We start from the raw sequence: 19,489 nt of genomic DNA, 5'->3' as shown, positions 1-19,489 counted from the left end.
TACAATATGGTTTTATTCTATTGTTAACATTATGCACTAGCTAACATGAGCTAACAATGAGCAATATTTTTAACAGCATTTATTAATCTGGTAATGTTAGTTAATAAAAATACAATCTTTATGTTTAGCGCATTAACTGATGTCAACAGATATTGATTTTAAAACTGTATATTGTTGGTAAATGTTGAACATGACATTAAGATTCAGAAATGTTAGAAGTATTGTTCGTTGATAGTTCTATATGTTAACAAATGAAACCTTATTGGAAGTACTTCAATCATAGTATAAAATGATATGTTGGCTTTTATTAACTTTTTTATGTCAACAGGTTTCACATAACTGGGTTACGTTAAACAAACATAATTTGTTCAAGTAACTTCAACATCGTGGAATGAAGTCATTTTAAGTGACCCATTTGAGTATAGTATCAAAATGAATTTTTAAAGGCTCCCTGACATGATTCAGGTATTCATATTCATTCATCCTTTAAGATATCATTTATTTTAGGGACACACAATTGGATTGATTGACTAGCTAACTATTTACTAGCAGTAGCACATATTAGCATCTTAAATGCTAAGATTTACATGCTCCTTCAGCCAAAGCAATTGAAAGTAATTGAATCAGTCCACAGCCTAACAAAATGCTCTACTCTTCTCCACAATGATAACCCACTGTAATTTTAATAGTTCTAGTAATTCCAATGTAATTGAACATTAAACAGTTACACACTATCAAGTCTTGCCTTTTCTCATTTTCTCAACCCCCCCCCCCCCCCCCCCCCCCCCAAAAAAAAAAACAACAACATAAAATAACACTTAATTTGAACATTTATTCTCTCCTAATTCAACCATATGCAATGCATGCTGGAAACTACCGCCCAGCTTCAGTTAATGCAACACAAATCATTCATGTAATCCAACACAAACGGATTAAGTAAACTTAAATTGTACATATATTTAAGCAGATTGAACACAATCAAATTAAGTTAGGACAAAATGTATAGCAATTGTGTTGCTTAAGCTCATTTTAATCAAGCAATTTGCACAAGCAGTAAAAAAAAAAATATATATATTTGTGTAAATAGCTCAGGTATTAGGCTTATCTGTAAGAATAAACCCCAGTTCCACAGACAAGGCTTAAGTCTAGTCCTAGACTAAAATGCATGTTTGAGCTGTTTTAACCCAAAGCAACTTACTGGCATATCAGTGCCTTTGTTTTGCCTCAAGATGCACAACAGTAATGTTTTTTATTTTTCTAAAGCATGTTTATAAAAGCTACTTAAATGTCCAAATTTAACAAAGGCCTAATCCTGGCTTAATCTAAGCCCTGTCTGTGAAACCAGGCCTAGATGATCTAAATTCTAAATTAAGGATCTTGAGGACAAGAGTCCTGCCCCTGACATCTCAAAGTCTTTGCTGCCACCTACTGGAATAAAATAATGGGGCTTTGTGAAAATCTCAGCTCTTGTCCTTCTTCTTCTTCTTCTTCTTCTTCTTCTTCTTCTTCTTCTTCTTCTTCTTGTTCTTCTTCTTCTTCTTCTACTCTTTCTTTTTAAGTCTTTTAGTGGACGACATGCCTCTGCACAACATGCAAAGATATTCCTGTTTCCAAATAATTTTGTCCATATTATGTTAAATAATGAACTACTATTTTACCCTTGCGGTTACTATTTTATTTAAAAAATAAACCATTTATTTGTTCATTTAAAATAATAAATTTTACATACAAAATACTAAATATTAAATAAAATTATTTTTACTTAATAAAAATAATCGTATGCTATAATTCAAATTAAACAGCTGTGGTAGCCATGGTCATTTATAAAATCATATATAAAAGGGAATTGTTGCATATAAAGTTATGTATAAAAGTGAATTGATAAAAAAAATAATAATAATAAAAATCGGAATTGCTTGTTGTTGTTCTTTTGCATGCCATTTCACCTCTCATTTCTTATAATCAAAACTAAAGGGATAGTTCACCCAAAAATGAAAACTTTGTCATTACTTACTCCCCCTCATGTTGTTCCAACCCTGTATGAGTTTCTTTCTTCTGTTGAACACAAAAGAAGAAATCCTGAAGAATGTTGGTAACAGTTGACGGCAAAAAAAAGTCGATTGGTGCCGTCAAACTGTCTGGTTACCAACATTCTTTAAAATTTCTTCTTTTTTTTTGTTCAACACAAGAAAGAAACACAAAACAGGTTTGGAACAACATGAGGGTGATAAAATGATGACACTATGTTCATTTTTGGGTGAACTATCCTCTTAAATGAGACGTCAAAGAACACTTCTAATATAACTTTGTGCTTCTTATTTTGCTTGCAAAGTTGTTGTTTTTTTGATCACATGGTTTGGTCAGAAAGCAAACTCTGAGAACGCAGGCATGCCACAGACAGGTGATATCTGTTTATCTTGTATAATCAGTTGTCACCATGCCCTCATATTTGGTTTAAGAAGCAGATCAAGACAATGGAGCTTCTGTGGCTCTGATCTGAGATCATTTGGCTCTGTCTTGTGATTTTCCCTTGTGCCTGGAGTACCAGGGTATTAAAGGACAAAGCTCTTTCAAATAACTTTATCTTGATGTGTACTTTTATTATGTGCTTCTATGAAGGAGCAAACACTCTCTCACTTTATGTTAACTGTTTATATTGAGGCATGCCATTAGTACAGATTATAAAACACGGTTAATACAATCCAAGGTTAATGAAAAGGCCAGGTTTATTTTAAATCACCCTTTGACCATCACATTTCTACTTAACATTGGACCTTGATCTAACACTATCAACAAGTTAGATGTTCAGTGTGTGAATAGTTATCCAGACACGCAAAACAACATACAGTTAACAATGAATAACGATTTACCAAGCTGAGAGGTTGGCGATTTTACAATGAATCCAACTGACTTTTTCACTTCACTTTTGTAGTCTATGGTATCCACTTATTAGTAAATTCAAAAATGCTATATTCTGCACATTTTCAGACCTCCGAATAATTTGAGTCACTGGAAAACAGTAATAAAAGTGACTGCCAGCAAAAGAAATGCTTTACAGCAGAATCAATGCAAGGACTGCATGTAGAAAAAATAATCAGATTTTTCTTGGAAAAAAGTTATTATGTACTGTAAGAAATTATATGATCAATAAGTTATGACAACATGCGTTTTTTACATTGCTTTAACTCATCAAAATAAGTTAACCAGTTTGCTACTTTTTTTTTAAAGTTATACTAGATTCAACTAATTTTTAAGTCAGTTTAATCTAATTTAAGTTGAAATGACTTAAACATCCAAGTTGATTGTACTTAAAAATGTAAGTAAATTTTTTTTTTTTTTTACCTTGCTCTAGGCTACTAAAGTGAGGTCACCACCAAACTTGAATGTGAATGACAGCCCTGGTTCAAAAAACATGCATGGTGCATGGTATTATGTCCAAAAAATGATATTTGTTTCATGATCTCATGATGCATCATCTCCAAATGTGAAGTGATAATCCTTGTGTTTTTACATGCTAAAATGTAAAAATAGGCCTATAGCGTATATATTTTTATGCATAAAGAGCCAATTTACTGTGAAAAAATATATTATTTAAATATTAAATATTATACAATTTGGAAAATAATATTTTATTTATAGCCTATAATAATTATATAATAAAACATTATTAAATGTTTTACTCAATATTGTACTGCAATGTCATAACCGTTATTTAATTATTATTTTATTTAATAATTTAATATTATTTTATTTAATGTTATTTATTTGTGTAATTTATTTATTTTTACATTTTTACCCTGCTTTTCCACAGATGCCTTATCGCGCGGGCCCCTGATCTTTAGCCTCTGATTGTTAAGAACTGTTTTACATGTGGGGGCGGAATGTTCTCAGAAAAGGAGAACAACACCTTGGACTTGGGAGTTTTCCATAAGAGTTTCCCCCCAATATACAGTGTTGAGGGGAGGAGTTGAGGAGTTTAAGCTAAAGCTTCGGGTTCGGGTTTGAGGGCTGTCAGGACTCATCATGGCTGCGGCTGTCGGGGCATGTCGCGCGCACAGAGGGTTTATTTCAGTGTCACGGCGCGGTAACCACAGCTGCACTGCCCTCAAACCTCAATATGACGCGATTGTTATCGGCGCAGGTATGCTATGACATTAATGCACGGACTAAAGAAACACAATAAAAATGTAGCATAGCAATGTGCACGAAATTGAGTGCTTCAGTGGGCGGGGCTTACTGCCCGTGCGTTTTCTCCGATTGGTCATATGGTTGTAAATAATAATTATTTTATGTGAACTCCTCATAGTGTATTTTTTTTTTTTTTTTTTTTTTTTTTTTTCAGTGTCGTTGGCTAAATTATTATACATTTACTATTTATTGACTATAAATTATTATTCAGTCTGTTATGGAAGTATCGCATAGACATCTTAGTCACGTGGGACCTGTTACTTTTCTCATCGCTCCTCAGAATGGGCCAATGACAGTCGTGTTTGAGTCGTTGTGAGGATTGTTTTGTTAAAATTATTTCATAGAAACTTGAGGGAATTTAAATGTGTATTCCATATGGTAATCTTTGGGATCGATATTTTTTAAACGATTAAGGGTTTCTATTTACAAACGTCCCCAGTGAGACCAAAAACGTCCAAAGATTTGAATGTGATTTAATATGGAATTCGCCCTGCTGAGCCCACATGCTCCCCCTGCAGGAATAAAAGTTTGCTACTGTAAATTAAAACATGCAGTGTTCTACTTTTTATACTTTTTTAAAATTCATTTCTAAAAATGTTGTCTCAAACTCCTGCATACTTTGAACCACACTCACACTCTTTCACAATCATCATGTTTCAGGAGAAATGAATGCCGCATTCATGAGGTGTTGCACAATAGCTATACGGAATCTCTATTGTCTCAAATGCAAAACTTGCAAGCATTCAATACATCAAAACCAGTTATTCAACAGATAGTTAAAAGATTGTAGAATTTAGACTCTTTTGAACAGCCTAAAACCCTTTTCTTTCTTTTCAGGTCACAATGGCCTTATCGCTGTAAGTATACACTAGATATGTTCTCAACATATGTTGCTGACTAATGATTGCACAACAGTTTCATCTCAAGAAACGTTCTGTTGTAATTTGCCCAGTCAGCATATCTGCAGAAGGGAGGGTTGAAAACAGCAGTCCTGGAGCGCAGACATGTCCTTGGAGGAGCAGCCGTATCTGAAGAGATTGTTCCAGGTGCGAGTTTTGGTTTATCACCCAGACCAAGGTTGCCTGAATCCCTTACAGACTGGTGGCCAAGTTCTGGTTCTCAAAACACTTTGTTTTCATCAGTAATTAGAAACTCAGAACTCATACAGTATGTAGTCTAAGAATTTTAGGTTTAAGTTGATGATTGGCCCTAAAGAAATATTAAAAAGAGTGTCTGCTTTGGATCACTAGTTTGCATGACTGTAATGGCTGTTTATTTTTATGTTCAGGGTTCCACTTTTCCAGGGCCTCGTATCTGCTCAGTTTGCTGCGTCCACACATCTACCAGGACCTGGAGCTCAAGGTGTTACATTACATGCCCCATTCTCTTCTTCCTTTTTTGACTATCTTTAGTGAAGCGCTTTAGACAGACCTGACAAACCTTGTGAAAAAGAAGTACACTTTAGCATACTTTTAAATGGAGTAGCCTACTTATTACGAAAATAATATAGCATACTTTAAAAGATCAAACTTAAATGTGAACTGAATGTAATGTTTTAATTGTAAATATTGCAATTAGATTAACTTAAGTGTGCTTTTCTTTGACATACTTAAGTTGGACTTAAAGTCTCCATGAAATCCAAATTGACAATTCTTGTTTCTTTATGGAATATTGCAGTTTTTACTATAAATGATTTATCTGTGAATATCATTATTATATATTTTTTTAATTCATGTGCTCTGGTAATCTTTAATCAAAATAACTTCCGCTACCCTTGCAGTGACTTCTCTTCTCTTCTGTGATGATGTGTTTACTGGCGTAAGGGCGTGGCAACCTGTCACTCACATGACATCGAGTCAAGTCAAGTCAAGTCAAGTTTATTTGTATAGCGCTTTTCACAATACAGATTGTATCAAAGCAGCTTCACAGTATTAAATTAAAATAATACAACAAAGTTTGTTTCAAGAGGAATTTATTGATCGATAAAATTAAATTAAATATCCCCAAAATATCCCCAACTGAGCAAGCCAAAGGCAACAGTGGCAAGGAACCGAAAAACTCCATCAAGTGACCTAATGGTGTCCTAAAACTCCATCAGGTGACCTAATGGAGAAAAAAAACCTTGGGAGAACCCAGGCTCAGTCGGGGGCCAGTTCTCCTCTGGCATTTATGAGCTAGAGGCCGGATTGTAGTTTGAACTGTAGGATTATATGAATGCCTGGCTGAAGAGATGCGACTTTAATCTAGTTTTAAACTGGGAGAGCGAGTCTGAGCAACGAACAGTATCAGGAAGACTATTCCAGAGTTTTGGAGCAATAGAAAACCACAACCATCCAATCAATTCCCAAAAGACAAAATCAAGTCCCGCCTTACATTTTTCTTGTTCGAGAAGCAGCTTCACTCAGATACGTCACAATAGGAAAATAAAGACTATCACAACTTCGGTTTTATGCTGACTTTAAGTAAATCTTTATATGTAATTTCATAATTTCTCCTGGTTTCTTTGAAATATGATTTTATTGTACTTTTGAATATACCGACAAAAATTAATGGTAAACTAAAATATACTTTAATGTTATTTCTACTGAAACTTGTATTTAAATGCATTTGTAATTAGCCTACACATTTGTAATGATGAAAGTTGCAATTTAGTACATTTAAAATATATTATCTTTAAATGTAACATCAAATAACACACTACTGTTCAAATTATACTCAAATTTAGTTTAGTATGTTTGCCAACTCATCAAAGTAAGCGTACTTAAAGAATGATAAAATATTATTAAAACAATTATTTAAACTTTAAAAGTAAAACTTAAGTGAGTTAAGAAACAGTCAAAAAATTGGGTAACACTTTATTTTACAGTGTCATTGTTACACGCTGCATGCAATTACTATAGTAATAACTGTTAAGTATGCATAATTACATGCAACTAACCCTAAACCACACCAAACCCTAATCATAACCATATGGTAAGTATGTGTAGTTACTTAATATTACTCTGTACTTAAATGTATAATTACAGTGTAACAAAGACACTTTAAAATAAAGTGTAACCTTAAAATTGTGGCCTTTTATTTCATTATCTGCAAGTACAGTTTTTTTTTTTTATATATACTTTTAAGATTTAAAGCACACTACAAGTGCACATTCAATACAATAAGCACACTTCTATTTCACAAGGGGAAGAAACATATGTCCCGCTTTATATGAGGTGTCTTTAAAGATGCACTAACATTTAAATTAATCATTTGATACATTGCACTTATTGTGTACATATTTTACATTGTACTTAAAAACAAAACACCTGCATGTCATTACAGCTGTAATCAATTTCTGTAATTACATCTATAATTACACTGTTGAGTCTTCCCTTAAAGGTCCCATTGCATGAAGATTTCACTTTATGAGGTTTTTTAACCTTAATATGAGTTCCCCTAGCCTGCCTATGGTCCCCCAGTGGCTAGACGTTTTGATGGTGTAAACCAAGCCCTGGGTATTTTTGAGAAAATGAAAGCTCAGACGGGCAAATCCAGAAATCTTCCCCTTATGTCGTCATAAGGGGAAAGGTTACCTCCCCTTTCTCTTCTTTGCCCGCAAAAAGAATTTGGCCCGCCCATGAGAAAATGAGCTGCACGAGTGCGATATTGTTTTTTCCTCGAGAGACATCATGGCTTGCAAACGAGCGAAGCATGGCAGTTGCTCAGTGTTTGGATGTACAAATGAACACAAAAGTATTTTTTTAGTTCCTTCATCCGAGGCTCTGAAGAACCAGTGGGTTATGTGAATTTCTGATGTGTGATTGTTCAAGTTCAGATGGATAATCTTTCTCTCAAAGTCGTTCAATACTGTTTATGCATTAGTAAATCAAGCCAGTGACTAAACGATCAACTTCACGTCGTTTCTCTTAGTAGGATGAAAATAATCTTACTTAAACTGTGATTAATATATATACAGAAAGCGATCAAAGAACAATCCCTTTCCAATCGCCCAAGCTGTCAATCACACAGCGCAAGTTTATCTGGACACTTGCCAAAACTCGTTATGAAATCAATGACGCTGTTACACTGCACAACGAAGCTCTTACTGTACTTACCTCATGTTTGCATTGGTGAAATCATTAGTGAGAGTGCAGAAACTGCGTTGCAATGATAAGATCTTCCTTCACGTGATCAACAGGCTGTCATCTGCTCAATGCTCATCACTGCAACCTTTTATGTGATGGGAATAGATCTAAATACTTAAAAAACTTCTCACGATTCGTTAATCCCGATAGCTAATAGTAAAAACGTATAATAGCTGTAATAGTAAAAGTTTTCGAGAGAGTTCCACATGTAATGCTAAATATTTAATATGCAAGCATGTCAGCCAATTACAGCAGTGGGCGTTTACACTGAAGTCTCACAGCAGACACGCCCCTTCAAACAGAGCGTTCAAATCCGAGGCTAAAATCAGGCTAGGAAATATGCCTTTTATTTCTAAATTATAACAACTTTTGACTAAAAAACATACTAAAATAATAAAATAACCCATGCAATGGGACCTTTAAACCTTCCCGTTCCACCAAACCTGTCCCTAACCTTACACGAATCCCACCTTAATAATAGCACACTTATTTTTTGATTAATTGCTTTTTTCTTTTAATCTAAGATGACAGCAGTGTGTCTTTCTGTGCAGAAACACGGCCTGAAGGTGTACATGAGGGACCCCTTTTCATTTACCCCGATGCTGGAGGAGGGCGTAGGAGGGCGGACACCACGGTCTTTACTGCTTGGAGCTGACATGGCAATGACCCAGAAACAGATTGGCAAATTCTCAGAGAAAGATGCCAAGGTTTTTATGTCAATGTCAAGAGGTCATGAGCTTGCATGTGACAGTAAAAAGCAAAACTCAATATGAATTTTATATGTTTTTTTTTTTCTCTCTGTCCTATCACTAAAGGTCTATCCTGAGTTTTTAACCTATTTGGAAACACTGGCCTGTGCCATCCACCCTCTTTTAGATGCTCCACCCGTTGACATTCCAGGACTGACTCAAGGCTCTTTGAGAAAGAGAATATCTGCCCTGAGGAGCTTGAAACCTTTGGTGAAGTCTGGTAATGATGCTTCATGGTTATATAACAGACAATAAACCAGATTTTCCACAATTGTTCTGCTGCTGCTGAAATAAGCCAGCAAGTCTTGTAAAGCTAGAGCTTATAAAACTGAAGCAATGAAGTAAAATCCATGTGCCTCTGTGTTTAAAGGGTTGAAGTTGGGAAAGAATATACCAGATTTCTATGAACTTGTTACAGCTCCAGTTATGAAGGTGGGTAATGTCTCCTCCTGACCTTGACAGAAAAGAAATACATGACATTTTTGAATATATTTGACTGAATTAGTGCCAGACCCTATGTCAATCCAAAAACAATTATGTGATTATTTTTCTCTTAGAAATTTGACACAAAGTAAGCCAAACAAGAAGTAAAACTAACAGTGGTCTGAGTGTCTCTGTGAAATTTAAGGACTGTGTCCTCTAGTGGTCAAGCAGTGTACATTTACATTTGCTCACATCAATATCTTGAAATCAGGTCTGTTGTCCTCAGATTGTTGGGATTGTGCTCAGGTTAAAATATGTCTGTCACTGTATTGTATTAATGGCTGCTGAATACTGATGGATGCAGATTCACTTAAATTGTAATAATATTTCACAATATTACGATTTTTTACTATATATATATATATATATATATATATATATATATATAACACAATAAATAAACACACACACACACACACACACACACACACACACACACACATATATATACTGTATATACACATATATATACTGTATATATATTTTGTGTAAATAACTTTATAAATAACTGTATAAATGTATAAATCTGTATAAATAACTTTAACTTATTTATCAGGCAATGCTCAAAATAAATTATGCATATTTTGATCTATATATTTTTTTAAATGTATTTTCAGATCAAACTTTTGAATATACAATTCTGGTTTAAAGTTTGGAATAATTACATATATATACATAAATATAAATAAACACACACACACACACACACACACACACACACACACACACACACACACACACACACACACACACACACACACACACACACACACACACACACACACACACACACACACACACACACACACACATATATATATATGTAATTATTCCAAACTTTAAACCAGTATTGTATATTCAAAAGTTTGATCTGAAAATACATAAAAAAATATATATAGATCAAAATATGCATCATTTATTTTGAGCATTGCCTGATAAATAAGTTAAAGTTCGAGGATGTTTCCTGAAATGCACACAGTATTGATGAAATTTGAGTTTTTTTGTCTGTAGGTGCTCAATCGCTGGTTTGAATCAGAGCCATTGATAGCCACATTAGCCACTGACTCTGTGATTGGCGCAAACACGAGCCCAAATAATCCTGGAAGTGGGTGAGGAGGATAGTTTGACATTTCTGTGTTTGAACTGAATATCCTGTAATTGACGTTGTGGATACTGTATGATAAACTGTGCTTAATCTTGTAGATATGTCCTGCTGCACCATGTGATGGGTGAGCTGGAGAAGGAGAAAGGTGCCTGGGGTTACGTGGAGGGAGGAATGGGTGGGGTGTCTCAATCAATCGCCCGCTCCGCCCGATCTCTCGGAGCAGATATTTTTACAGACAGAGTAGGTATTCAGGAAGAAGGTGTGACCGTTTTCTTGAGCCATTGTTTCCGTGCAAGCCATATTGATTCAAAAGAACCGGTTGTCCCACGGATATTAATCTGTCGCCTTTCTTGGGGCCTGTAGGATGTTGAACGAGTCCTTATCGGTCAGGGTGGTTCTGCCAAAGGTGTTGTGCTGAAAGATGGAACTGAAGTCCGCAGTAAAGTGGTTCTGTCCAACGCCACTCCCTACGTCACCTTCAAACAGCTCACCCCACAGGTACAGCCCTGATGGTATGTCCCGAGATCATGCCAGTTCTGCTCATTTTTAAATGTTTAAAAGTAATGAAGAGCATTTGTTTTTACATCAGTGCATTTAGATATGGTCATGACCTCATGATTATAGAAATTTCTAGGTCATTCCTTCCACAGTTACTGTCATCCCATTCTGTGTACTTCAGTTGTTGCCTTGAGCAAGAGTCACATTATCTGTTTACTCAAGGAGTGACCTTATTCTTTAACTGACAACACTCCACCAGTTTACACCTTTGTTGCCATTGGCTTGGCTTGCTTGCATTACATTTAACATTTAACATTTAACATTTAACATTTAACATTTAACATTTAACATTTAATTTAATATTCAACAATAATATTGATCTGCCTGCATTGACACTATTATACAATAACTGAACTGAGCTGGACGATGACATCACGGTTTACTCCAGAGCGGCTATGGGCCTTAACTTGCACCCAGCGCAATTGACTTTGTACACCGACGCATGTATCATTCCTATTTTGCACCCGCGCACTGCAGACTTTTCCATCCACAGACGCACGCCGGTAAACTAGGTAATTAACTTGCGCTCCCGGGGGCGGTTCAGCGCAAAGAGGAGGCGTGTTTCGGCGCAAACGTTCCCTGGTGCTATTTTGCAGGTTTAGAAAACAATTCCGCCACTGACCAGGAAAAACCTAGTCTAAAGTCAGTGGAGCATGTTATTCATATGCTATTTTAAGGGCGCATTCTTGGCCATAATCAATGTAGTGTTTGATTCAACAACCGACTTTGATTCTCTCATCTACACACAGATGCAGCAGTTCTCATTTTTGCAAATCATACATTATTACAAGGAAAACTATTAACACATGAGGGAAATCATTGTTGTGTCCATGAAGATGTGAAAAAATAGACATAAATCTAGCTTACACATTTACCCAAATTTTTATACGCCTTTTTAACCGAAGCTAATTTGGGTGGGTTTCTCCCATCCCCATACATGTCACTTCTCTGTGTTTTACGGCCCTGGCGAGAACGTCGGTCTCCTTGGCTGTGAACCGCTCCTGGCGCGCGCCTGGCAAATCCGCCATGGAACAAGCGCGCCTGCTCTTAAAGGGAATGTGAGATGTCGCTCTGATTGGTTTGTTTCACGTTACGCCCAAACCACACCTATGAATAATGAAGCTACTTCAGACCAACCCATTTTAGATTTGCGTCGGGCGCAAGAGTCATTTATCCCGCCGGTATAATAGCAGCAGCGCCCAAGACCCGCCCACAAAGTTACTTGCGTTTAGCGCTTGATACTTGCGTTTCAGATCGTTAAAATAGGGCCCTATATGTATATAAATGTTTTAAATTTTAAAACAAAAATTAAACATTACTGAACTTACTTAAGATGGACTGTGATGCTATTTTCTTCTGGAAACAAACTTTTTTACATTATTTTCCTGTTATCTCTGTAAAGCTGCTTTGAAACAATCTGTACTGTAAAAAGCGCTATATAAATAAATATGACTTGACTTGACTGTCCACATGCAAGTGTTAGTTCGGTTTACAGTAGAAATATATATATACAGTATATTAAGAATCCCATTGAACCTACTTTTTATTAATCCAATGTAAAAATAATATTAATAATAATGTGGAAAAATTAACAACCGTTTTACTTAAATCTTAATGACAATTCTGAATAATTGATGTCTGTGGTTGTCCTGGTAAAGGGTGTCCTACCAGAGGCATTCATCAGAGCCGTAGATCAGATCGACTACACCTCTCCTGTTACCAAGATAAACGGTATGATTACAGATGATTTAACGACTCATTTCATTGAACCAAATGTGCATTTTCTCATTAAAAACATGTTTGCAAGGCAGCAAAAGAAGAGTGTTGGTTCTTTGTAAATACTAAAGGAAGCTTTGTCGTTATCTTGATACTTAGCAAGCAAACAAGACAAGACCAAAGATAATTCATTATGCAATAGAAGCATGAAAGAATACCAGCTGGAATTCATTGTCGTTTAATTTAAATGGTGAATATTCAGTCACTAATTTAATTGAAATAAGTATTCATTAATAATGAATTAATAATTAATTAATTCCAATTATTAATTTAAATAAATATGAATTCATAATTAATTAATAATTCAATAATTTATACTAATTATAATTATAGTATTATAATAAAAATTATAGGCCTTAGATTAAGCTTAGTTGAGTTCAGAAACATGCCATAGAAAAAAACATTACTGATGTGCATCTTGAGACAAAACAATGGCACTGACATATTTCAAGATATGTCAGTGCAAATTGCTTTCAGCTAAAACAACTCAATAATGCATTTTAGTCTTGGACTATTTAAAGGCCCCCTGAAATCTAAATTTAAGTTTTTTAGCTTTTAGTATGAATATGTTAGCCTTAAGGTTATGAATAAGATGGTGTGTTCCAAACAATGACAAAATTTGCATTTAGGAGATATAAGCATTCAACATTTACAAATGGATCACGGATTTTTATGACATCACTACAGACTTGACATCAGCTTGGTAGAATCTAAAGCGTCCCGTCCCCTATGCTATAATACCGCTGACACGTCACGGAGCAATATGGGTTGGAGATGTGTCTTCGGTTGCTTAAACGCTTTAGTTTTATTCCATTTTCCAACTGTACGTTGGTTAAAAATGAAATGGCTAGAATTTATTCACACCTCTACTATTGAATCCAACGTATCATCAGCGCTCGGATTTGCTTCCATGGTGCTGTCAAGTACGACTTGCAGTCTGTGAGGTAAACTAAACGCTATTGGCTATTTGAAAAGGGGGAGGGGCAATTCAATATGTCCCGCCTTAGCTTCCTGTGTCAGTGGAAATTACGTCAACGCATCATACAAAGCTGCGCGTTATAAAGCACTTTAGGCTTTTAAGCCTTGTCTGTGAAACCTGGGGACAAAGTTTATAAAAAACTAAACGCCTCAGGCAGAATTTACACACTTGTATGTTAAGCATTTGGGTCTAATTAAGTTGCTGTTTGATATGTAGAACAAATTTCGAGGCAGAATATTTTAGGAATATAAACAGTGCTGTCTTGCAAAAGCTGTCGATTCCTTACAAGAAATTGTTGATTGGGATTATCTGATCTCTGTTTTTGCAAATACACAGTGGCTTTGGACAAGCTGCCTAATTTCTTGGCTGCTCCGAATAGTGCGGATGGAAAACCAGGTCCACATCATCAGTGTTCAATCCACCTGAACTGTGAGAGTGTGGAGGTTCTGGAGGAGGCCTACATGGAGTGCCAGCAGGGACGCCCATCCTCCAGGTCAGCAAAACCTGCTGCATATAATGGAAAAACTAATATTTGCACATTACACACACATGAAGGCGTCAGGACATGTGAATTTGCAAGTCATGACCAGGGTTTCAGTGACAGCAAATCTGTTGCTCTGGGTTTGGGGTTTATGGTGAGGGTTTTCCATTCATTGCACCAAACCACAGCAATTTACTTTATATCCTGATTCATCTTCTGGTGATTTTTTTGTTTAGGCCTATGATAGAAATGACCATTCCCTCAGTGCTAGATCCGACTCTAGCGCCCCCCGGCTGTCATGTGGCGTCTCTCTTCATCCAGTTTACGCCATATTTGATGGAGGGTCGCCGCTCTTGGACAGGCGAGGACAAGGAGAGATTTGCTGACACAAGTACCTAGTACCTTATTTGCATTCTTGTGTGCCGTTTGCTGGCACAGGCATAATAAGGATTGTGTATGTAAAAGGTCTTGGTTGTCTTACAAACAGTGTTGGAGAAAGTTACTTTTAAAGTAATATGGTACAGTATTGCGCTACTCCTTAAAAAAGTAACTAATTACGTTATTTAGTCTACGTTCACACAGCTGCAGAATACAGTTGTCAATCCTGTATTTAAGTCCTTAATATGGTTATGTTCACACTTCAGTTATACACGAGAGTGATGACTGTATTATATAACCGAATTCACAGCCGTACATTTTAAACTAGTTGTCTGTCATACAGAGTTGTGTTTTCCGTACAGCGACTTAACTTGCTGCTTAACTTCCAAAGTGTGATGCATCGTTATTCGTTAAAGAAATCAACTAGCTTGTCACGACTGTTTTCCGAAACCGTATTGTCGCAAACCTGTGATGACGTCACCTAAATCTAGTGATGTCACGCAGACTGCCCAGACAGCAACATAGTGTCGGCCCAGATCCGGCCCACATCTGGTACGTGTGGATTTCACGTGTAGTTTTGTGTTCTAAGTGCGACTCATATGCTTTGCTCTCCACCCAGATATAAAAGCTGCTATTGGTTAATGGTCATTTAATGGATGAACTTGAGGCTTGATTGGACTCTTGTCGTATCAAGAGTGCCCATAAGACATCCATAAGACTTTTCAGCCTTATGGACGTTATCTTTGATATTTGGTCAATGTCGCTATGGTTCGTAGAATACAGGCTTGACTCGCGTTGCACATTCATACAGACAGTATTCAAGTTGCTGTTTGAACAGGACATTTCAAGACTCACACATGTAAGTAAATGCAGTTTTCAATCCCAAAAACGGACAGTGTGAACGTTACATTTTATGGAAAGTAATGCGTTAAATTACTTGTGTGTTACTTTTTCTCTCCTGGCTGAGGCTCGCTCTCTTAAAGGCCTTGCAGATGTTTGTTTTTTTCTTTACTGAGAAGTTCTTTTTTGCAAGTGTTTAATGCAGTAATGCCTAAACATAGCCTAAATAACATACACCTTCATTTTCTTTTAAAACACATTTAAAATATTATTATATTCTGACCACTTAGAATATTTCCTGACCCCTAGAACTATGTATGACAAACAAAAGACCTCTTAAAGTCCCCCTGTGGTGAAAATCAAGCTTTTAATGTTGTTTATATGTCTATGTGGTGTTGTAGAAATGCTTTAAGACAAACCATGGGCAAATTTATGTCAACACCATTTCTGAGTATTTTCTCCTTAAAACTTGTAACCAATCACGTCAACGTGTAATTGTCAACGAGTGGATCTCTTTGCTGGTGCGAGTGAGTGGAGGCGGGGCTAATATGCATATTCATAGGACCACATATACTAAATTAGGCAAGGGTGTAGAGTTACATTCAAGCTATTTTAAGGCATGAATAATTTTTTTCAAGGAAAACCTTTTAAATATGTCCTTTTGGTGATCAAAGATAAGTTTTAAGAGATCAAATAATTGACTACAGTGAGACTTTAACATTACGGGTTATATTGCATTCTGTACAACTCTTTTTATTGAAATTTGAAAGTCATGTGTTTTGTTACTTTTGTACTTTTTGTCTGTTGCATGTATAAGTGACTACATTATGGAGAAAAGAGAGATTTTTAAATCAGTAGCATACTTTTTTTTAAGCATTTTAATTAAACTGAAAAGTAAAGTGCATTACTTTACTTGTTACATCAAAAAAAGTAATCTGATTACATATAATGAAGTTACTTGTAATGCGTTAACCCCAACACTGTAATATATACACTACCGGTGTACAGTAATACAGTAAAATCACATGATCTTTCAGAAATGTATAATATAAAATGTATAATACAAGAACAGGGTTTCTTGACTAGATTCTTATGTGATATTTTCTGCATTTTAAAGACCGCCCCAACATTCCCACTCTGATAGGCGGGCAGGAACTACCTACTTTTTAAACCCAGTGACACAGTTTGTGCTACCACAGTGATATCACATGCCTTGAAGTAATACGATCTTTGTTGTAATAGGTTCTTTGTTTCCCGTTTCACAGCATTCGACTGTGTTGAACGTTACGCACCTGGATTTAAAAAGTCAATAGTGGGCAAAGACATCCTGACCCCTCCTGATCTTGAGAGGGTCTTTGGTCTCACTGGAGGGGTATGAACATATCATTTAATTCATTTTATAGACATTGACATGGACTTTTTATAAATGTATATATATATTTTTTAATTTTTATTACAGAATCTAATATATAATATTGTCTCAAAATCTCAGTTAATTTTTGTAAATGTGCTCGTCATATCATTCAAAACATTAATTACATGTATTTTTTATGCAACAGAATATATTTCATGGCTCAATGTCTTTGGATCAGCTTTACCTGGCGAGACCTTTGCCCTCTGTCGCAGACTACCGCTCACCCGTCAAAGGATTGTACTTATGTGGCAGTGGCAGCCATCCAGGTCTGTGCCTGAATAAATAAAAGCTTAAACAGTACGTATTGGGTTTAGAAATGTTATCAGTGTGATATCAAGTATCATAAAACCAGGTCAGGTAAATGTTGAGCTTGACATGCATGACCTCCCCTGTGTTCTCCAACATTTATCTGAGCTTGTCTCATTCAGGTGGAGGTGTTATGGGCTCAGCCGGCTGGAATTCAGCTCTCAATGTTCTGGCAGATTTCAAGCGACTGTGATCTCGGCCTTCGATAGGGAATGTACCTTTCCAGTGGGATATTTCAATGAAAAGAGAGATGAAGACAAATAGTAAAGGGATAGATTACCCAAAAAATGTAAAGTCTGTCATCATTTACTCACCCTCATGTTGTTCCAAACCTGTATGAATTTCTTTCTTCTGTTGAACACAAAATAAGATATTTTAGAGAATGTTGGTAACCAGACAGTTGACGGCACCCATTAACTTCCATAGTATTTTTTTTCCTATATGGAAGTCAATGGGTGCCTTCAACTGTCTGGTTACCAACATTCTTCAAAATCTCTTCTTTTTAGTGCAGCAGAAGGAGGAAACTCATAGAAGTTTGGAACAACTTAAGGGTGAGTAAATTATGACAGAATTTTCATTTTTGGGTGAACTATCCCTTTAAGTGTTGTTGACATTGTGTAATATTTTTTCTGTCTTGCACAGTTTTTGAAACACTCCCAAAATATTACCCTATTTTGTGAAATTTGAGATCATGTAGTCAATTATAATAAATATAACTGACAAAAAGCTATGACATTGTTTTTATAATAACTTAAATTATATCATTGTGATAATAGATAATAAACTAATTTGGTGCTATGAAAGTAAAAGGTCTTTGAAGCTTTATTGTTTTCCTCTAAATTCTTAATTTTTGCAATTCTGCTCTGTGAAGCCAGTGATGCAGGACTGCAGATTTCATCTCAAATAAATGAATTACATAAAATAATATAAAATGATTTCTTTAATGCATGTCATTTCTCAATGCACATCAGAGCACGCAGGCAAGACTCTAGAAAAATAAATATTAATTTAAGGCTGTTCATTATAACTTTCTAACCTGAGTACAACTCTTCCTATTTTTTTACAGTATAAACAGTATTATGTAAACTACACACAGTATGCAAATGTCCTGAATGCTTGAAAATCCAGAAAATCCATTCAGTAAACATGCCAAATGTGCAGTAAACAACAGACCACATAACACAAAAGTAATTTCAAGTGTGATGAAAAGTTCAGCCATGGTTTTAACATCTCTTTATCTTGTTTGATTGATTTGCCAAAATAAACAACATAGTGAATTTAAAAATGTTTATTTTTTTATTTTTATTTGTGTGGTAACTGGATTAAAGTCAGCATGAAATGCAAGATGCAATGGTGTCTTCTTTCTTATTGTGATGTAGGCTATATCCAAGTGAAACTGCTTCTTGAAGATGAACCAGAAAAAAAAAAAAAGAAGGCCTGGACTAGATTTTGTCCTTAACCTATGATGGAAATATCCAGACAGAGAGGATTCTGAAATTAAGGAGCAGTTTTATGCCAAAGTGTTAAGACTTTTTTTTTTTTTACTATTTATTGTATTTTTCACTGCCACCTTCTGTATTTACTCATTTAACTCTGCAACACTTTACAGACACTTTTTACTGCCGCTTCAGACACTGAGACTTCTACCTCAGTATTCGTACTCAGGACTACTTACTATTCTTAATACTTTTTTTACTTTATCGTATTTGTTACTGCCACTTATTTATTGTTCTGCCTACGAAATAGCATGTCACTTTAATATCCCAGTGCCCACCACTTTGAGCTTATATTTGTGGTTATGCTTACTAAATGTGTGTATGGTCCTGTTAATCTTATGAAACGGGTAGTTCCGGTCCTTGATTCTGATTGGTTGAGCCGCGTTCGAAGCCGTTGTAAAACAAAATACATCTGACCGCATTACATAGTATTACTGCGCATTGCGCAACCGCCATTTGTGATTTTTTTTTTTCTTTCTCTACATGTGTTGCATCAACTTGCATGGCAACCTCTTTGGAACTACACTGCTTGGCGGAGGACTAAATGTGTTTTAACTTTATTTTTTTGTTGAATGAATTCATCTTTTTTTATGGAGTAACCGTTTTATA

At 35.7% G+C, this 19,489-nt stretch overlaps 1 protein-coding gene across 1 annotated transcript; it reads left to right on the top strand.

Moving 5' to 3' along the window:
* Positions 1–3,960: 3,960 nt before the first annotated feature.
* pyroxd2 (pyridine nucleotide-disulphide oxidoreductase domain 2) lies at positions 3,961–18,728 on the top strand. The gene is made up of 16 exons (XM_082154484.1): positions 3,961–4,141; positions 5,026–5,045; positions 5,141–5,234; positions 5,477–5,550; positions 8,867–9,022; positions 9,131–9,284; positions 9,435–9,496; positions 10,559–10,656; positions 10,751–10,892; positions 11,016–11,150; positions 12,869–12,941; positions 14,302–14,458; positions 14,683–14,837; positions 16,930–17,036; positions 17,224–17,344; positions 17,507–18,728. Exons 1-16 carry the CDS (start codon positions 4,024–4,026, stop codon positions 17,575–17,577), a joined length of 1,737 nt encoding a protein of 578 aa, XP_082010610.1. The 5' UTR covers positions 3,961–4,023; the 3' UTR covers positions 17,578–18,728.
* Positions 18,729–19,489: the final 761 nt, after the last annotated feature.

Source organism: Leuciscus leuciscus (genome assembly GCF_965113295.1).
Source record: "Leuciscus leuciscus genome assembly, chromosome: 22".
In the NCBI taxonomy this organism is placed as follows: domain Eukaryota; kingdom Metazoa; phylum Chordata; class Actinopteri; order Cypriniformes; family Leuciscidae; genus Leuciscus; species Leuciscus leuciscus.
Note: the sequence above shows the minus strand (reverse complement) of the source record. Positions and strands in the feature narration are given on the sequence as shown.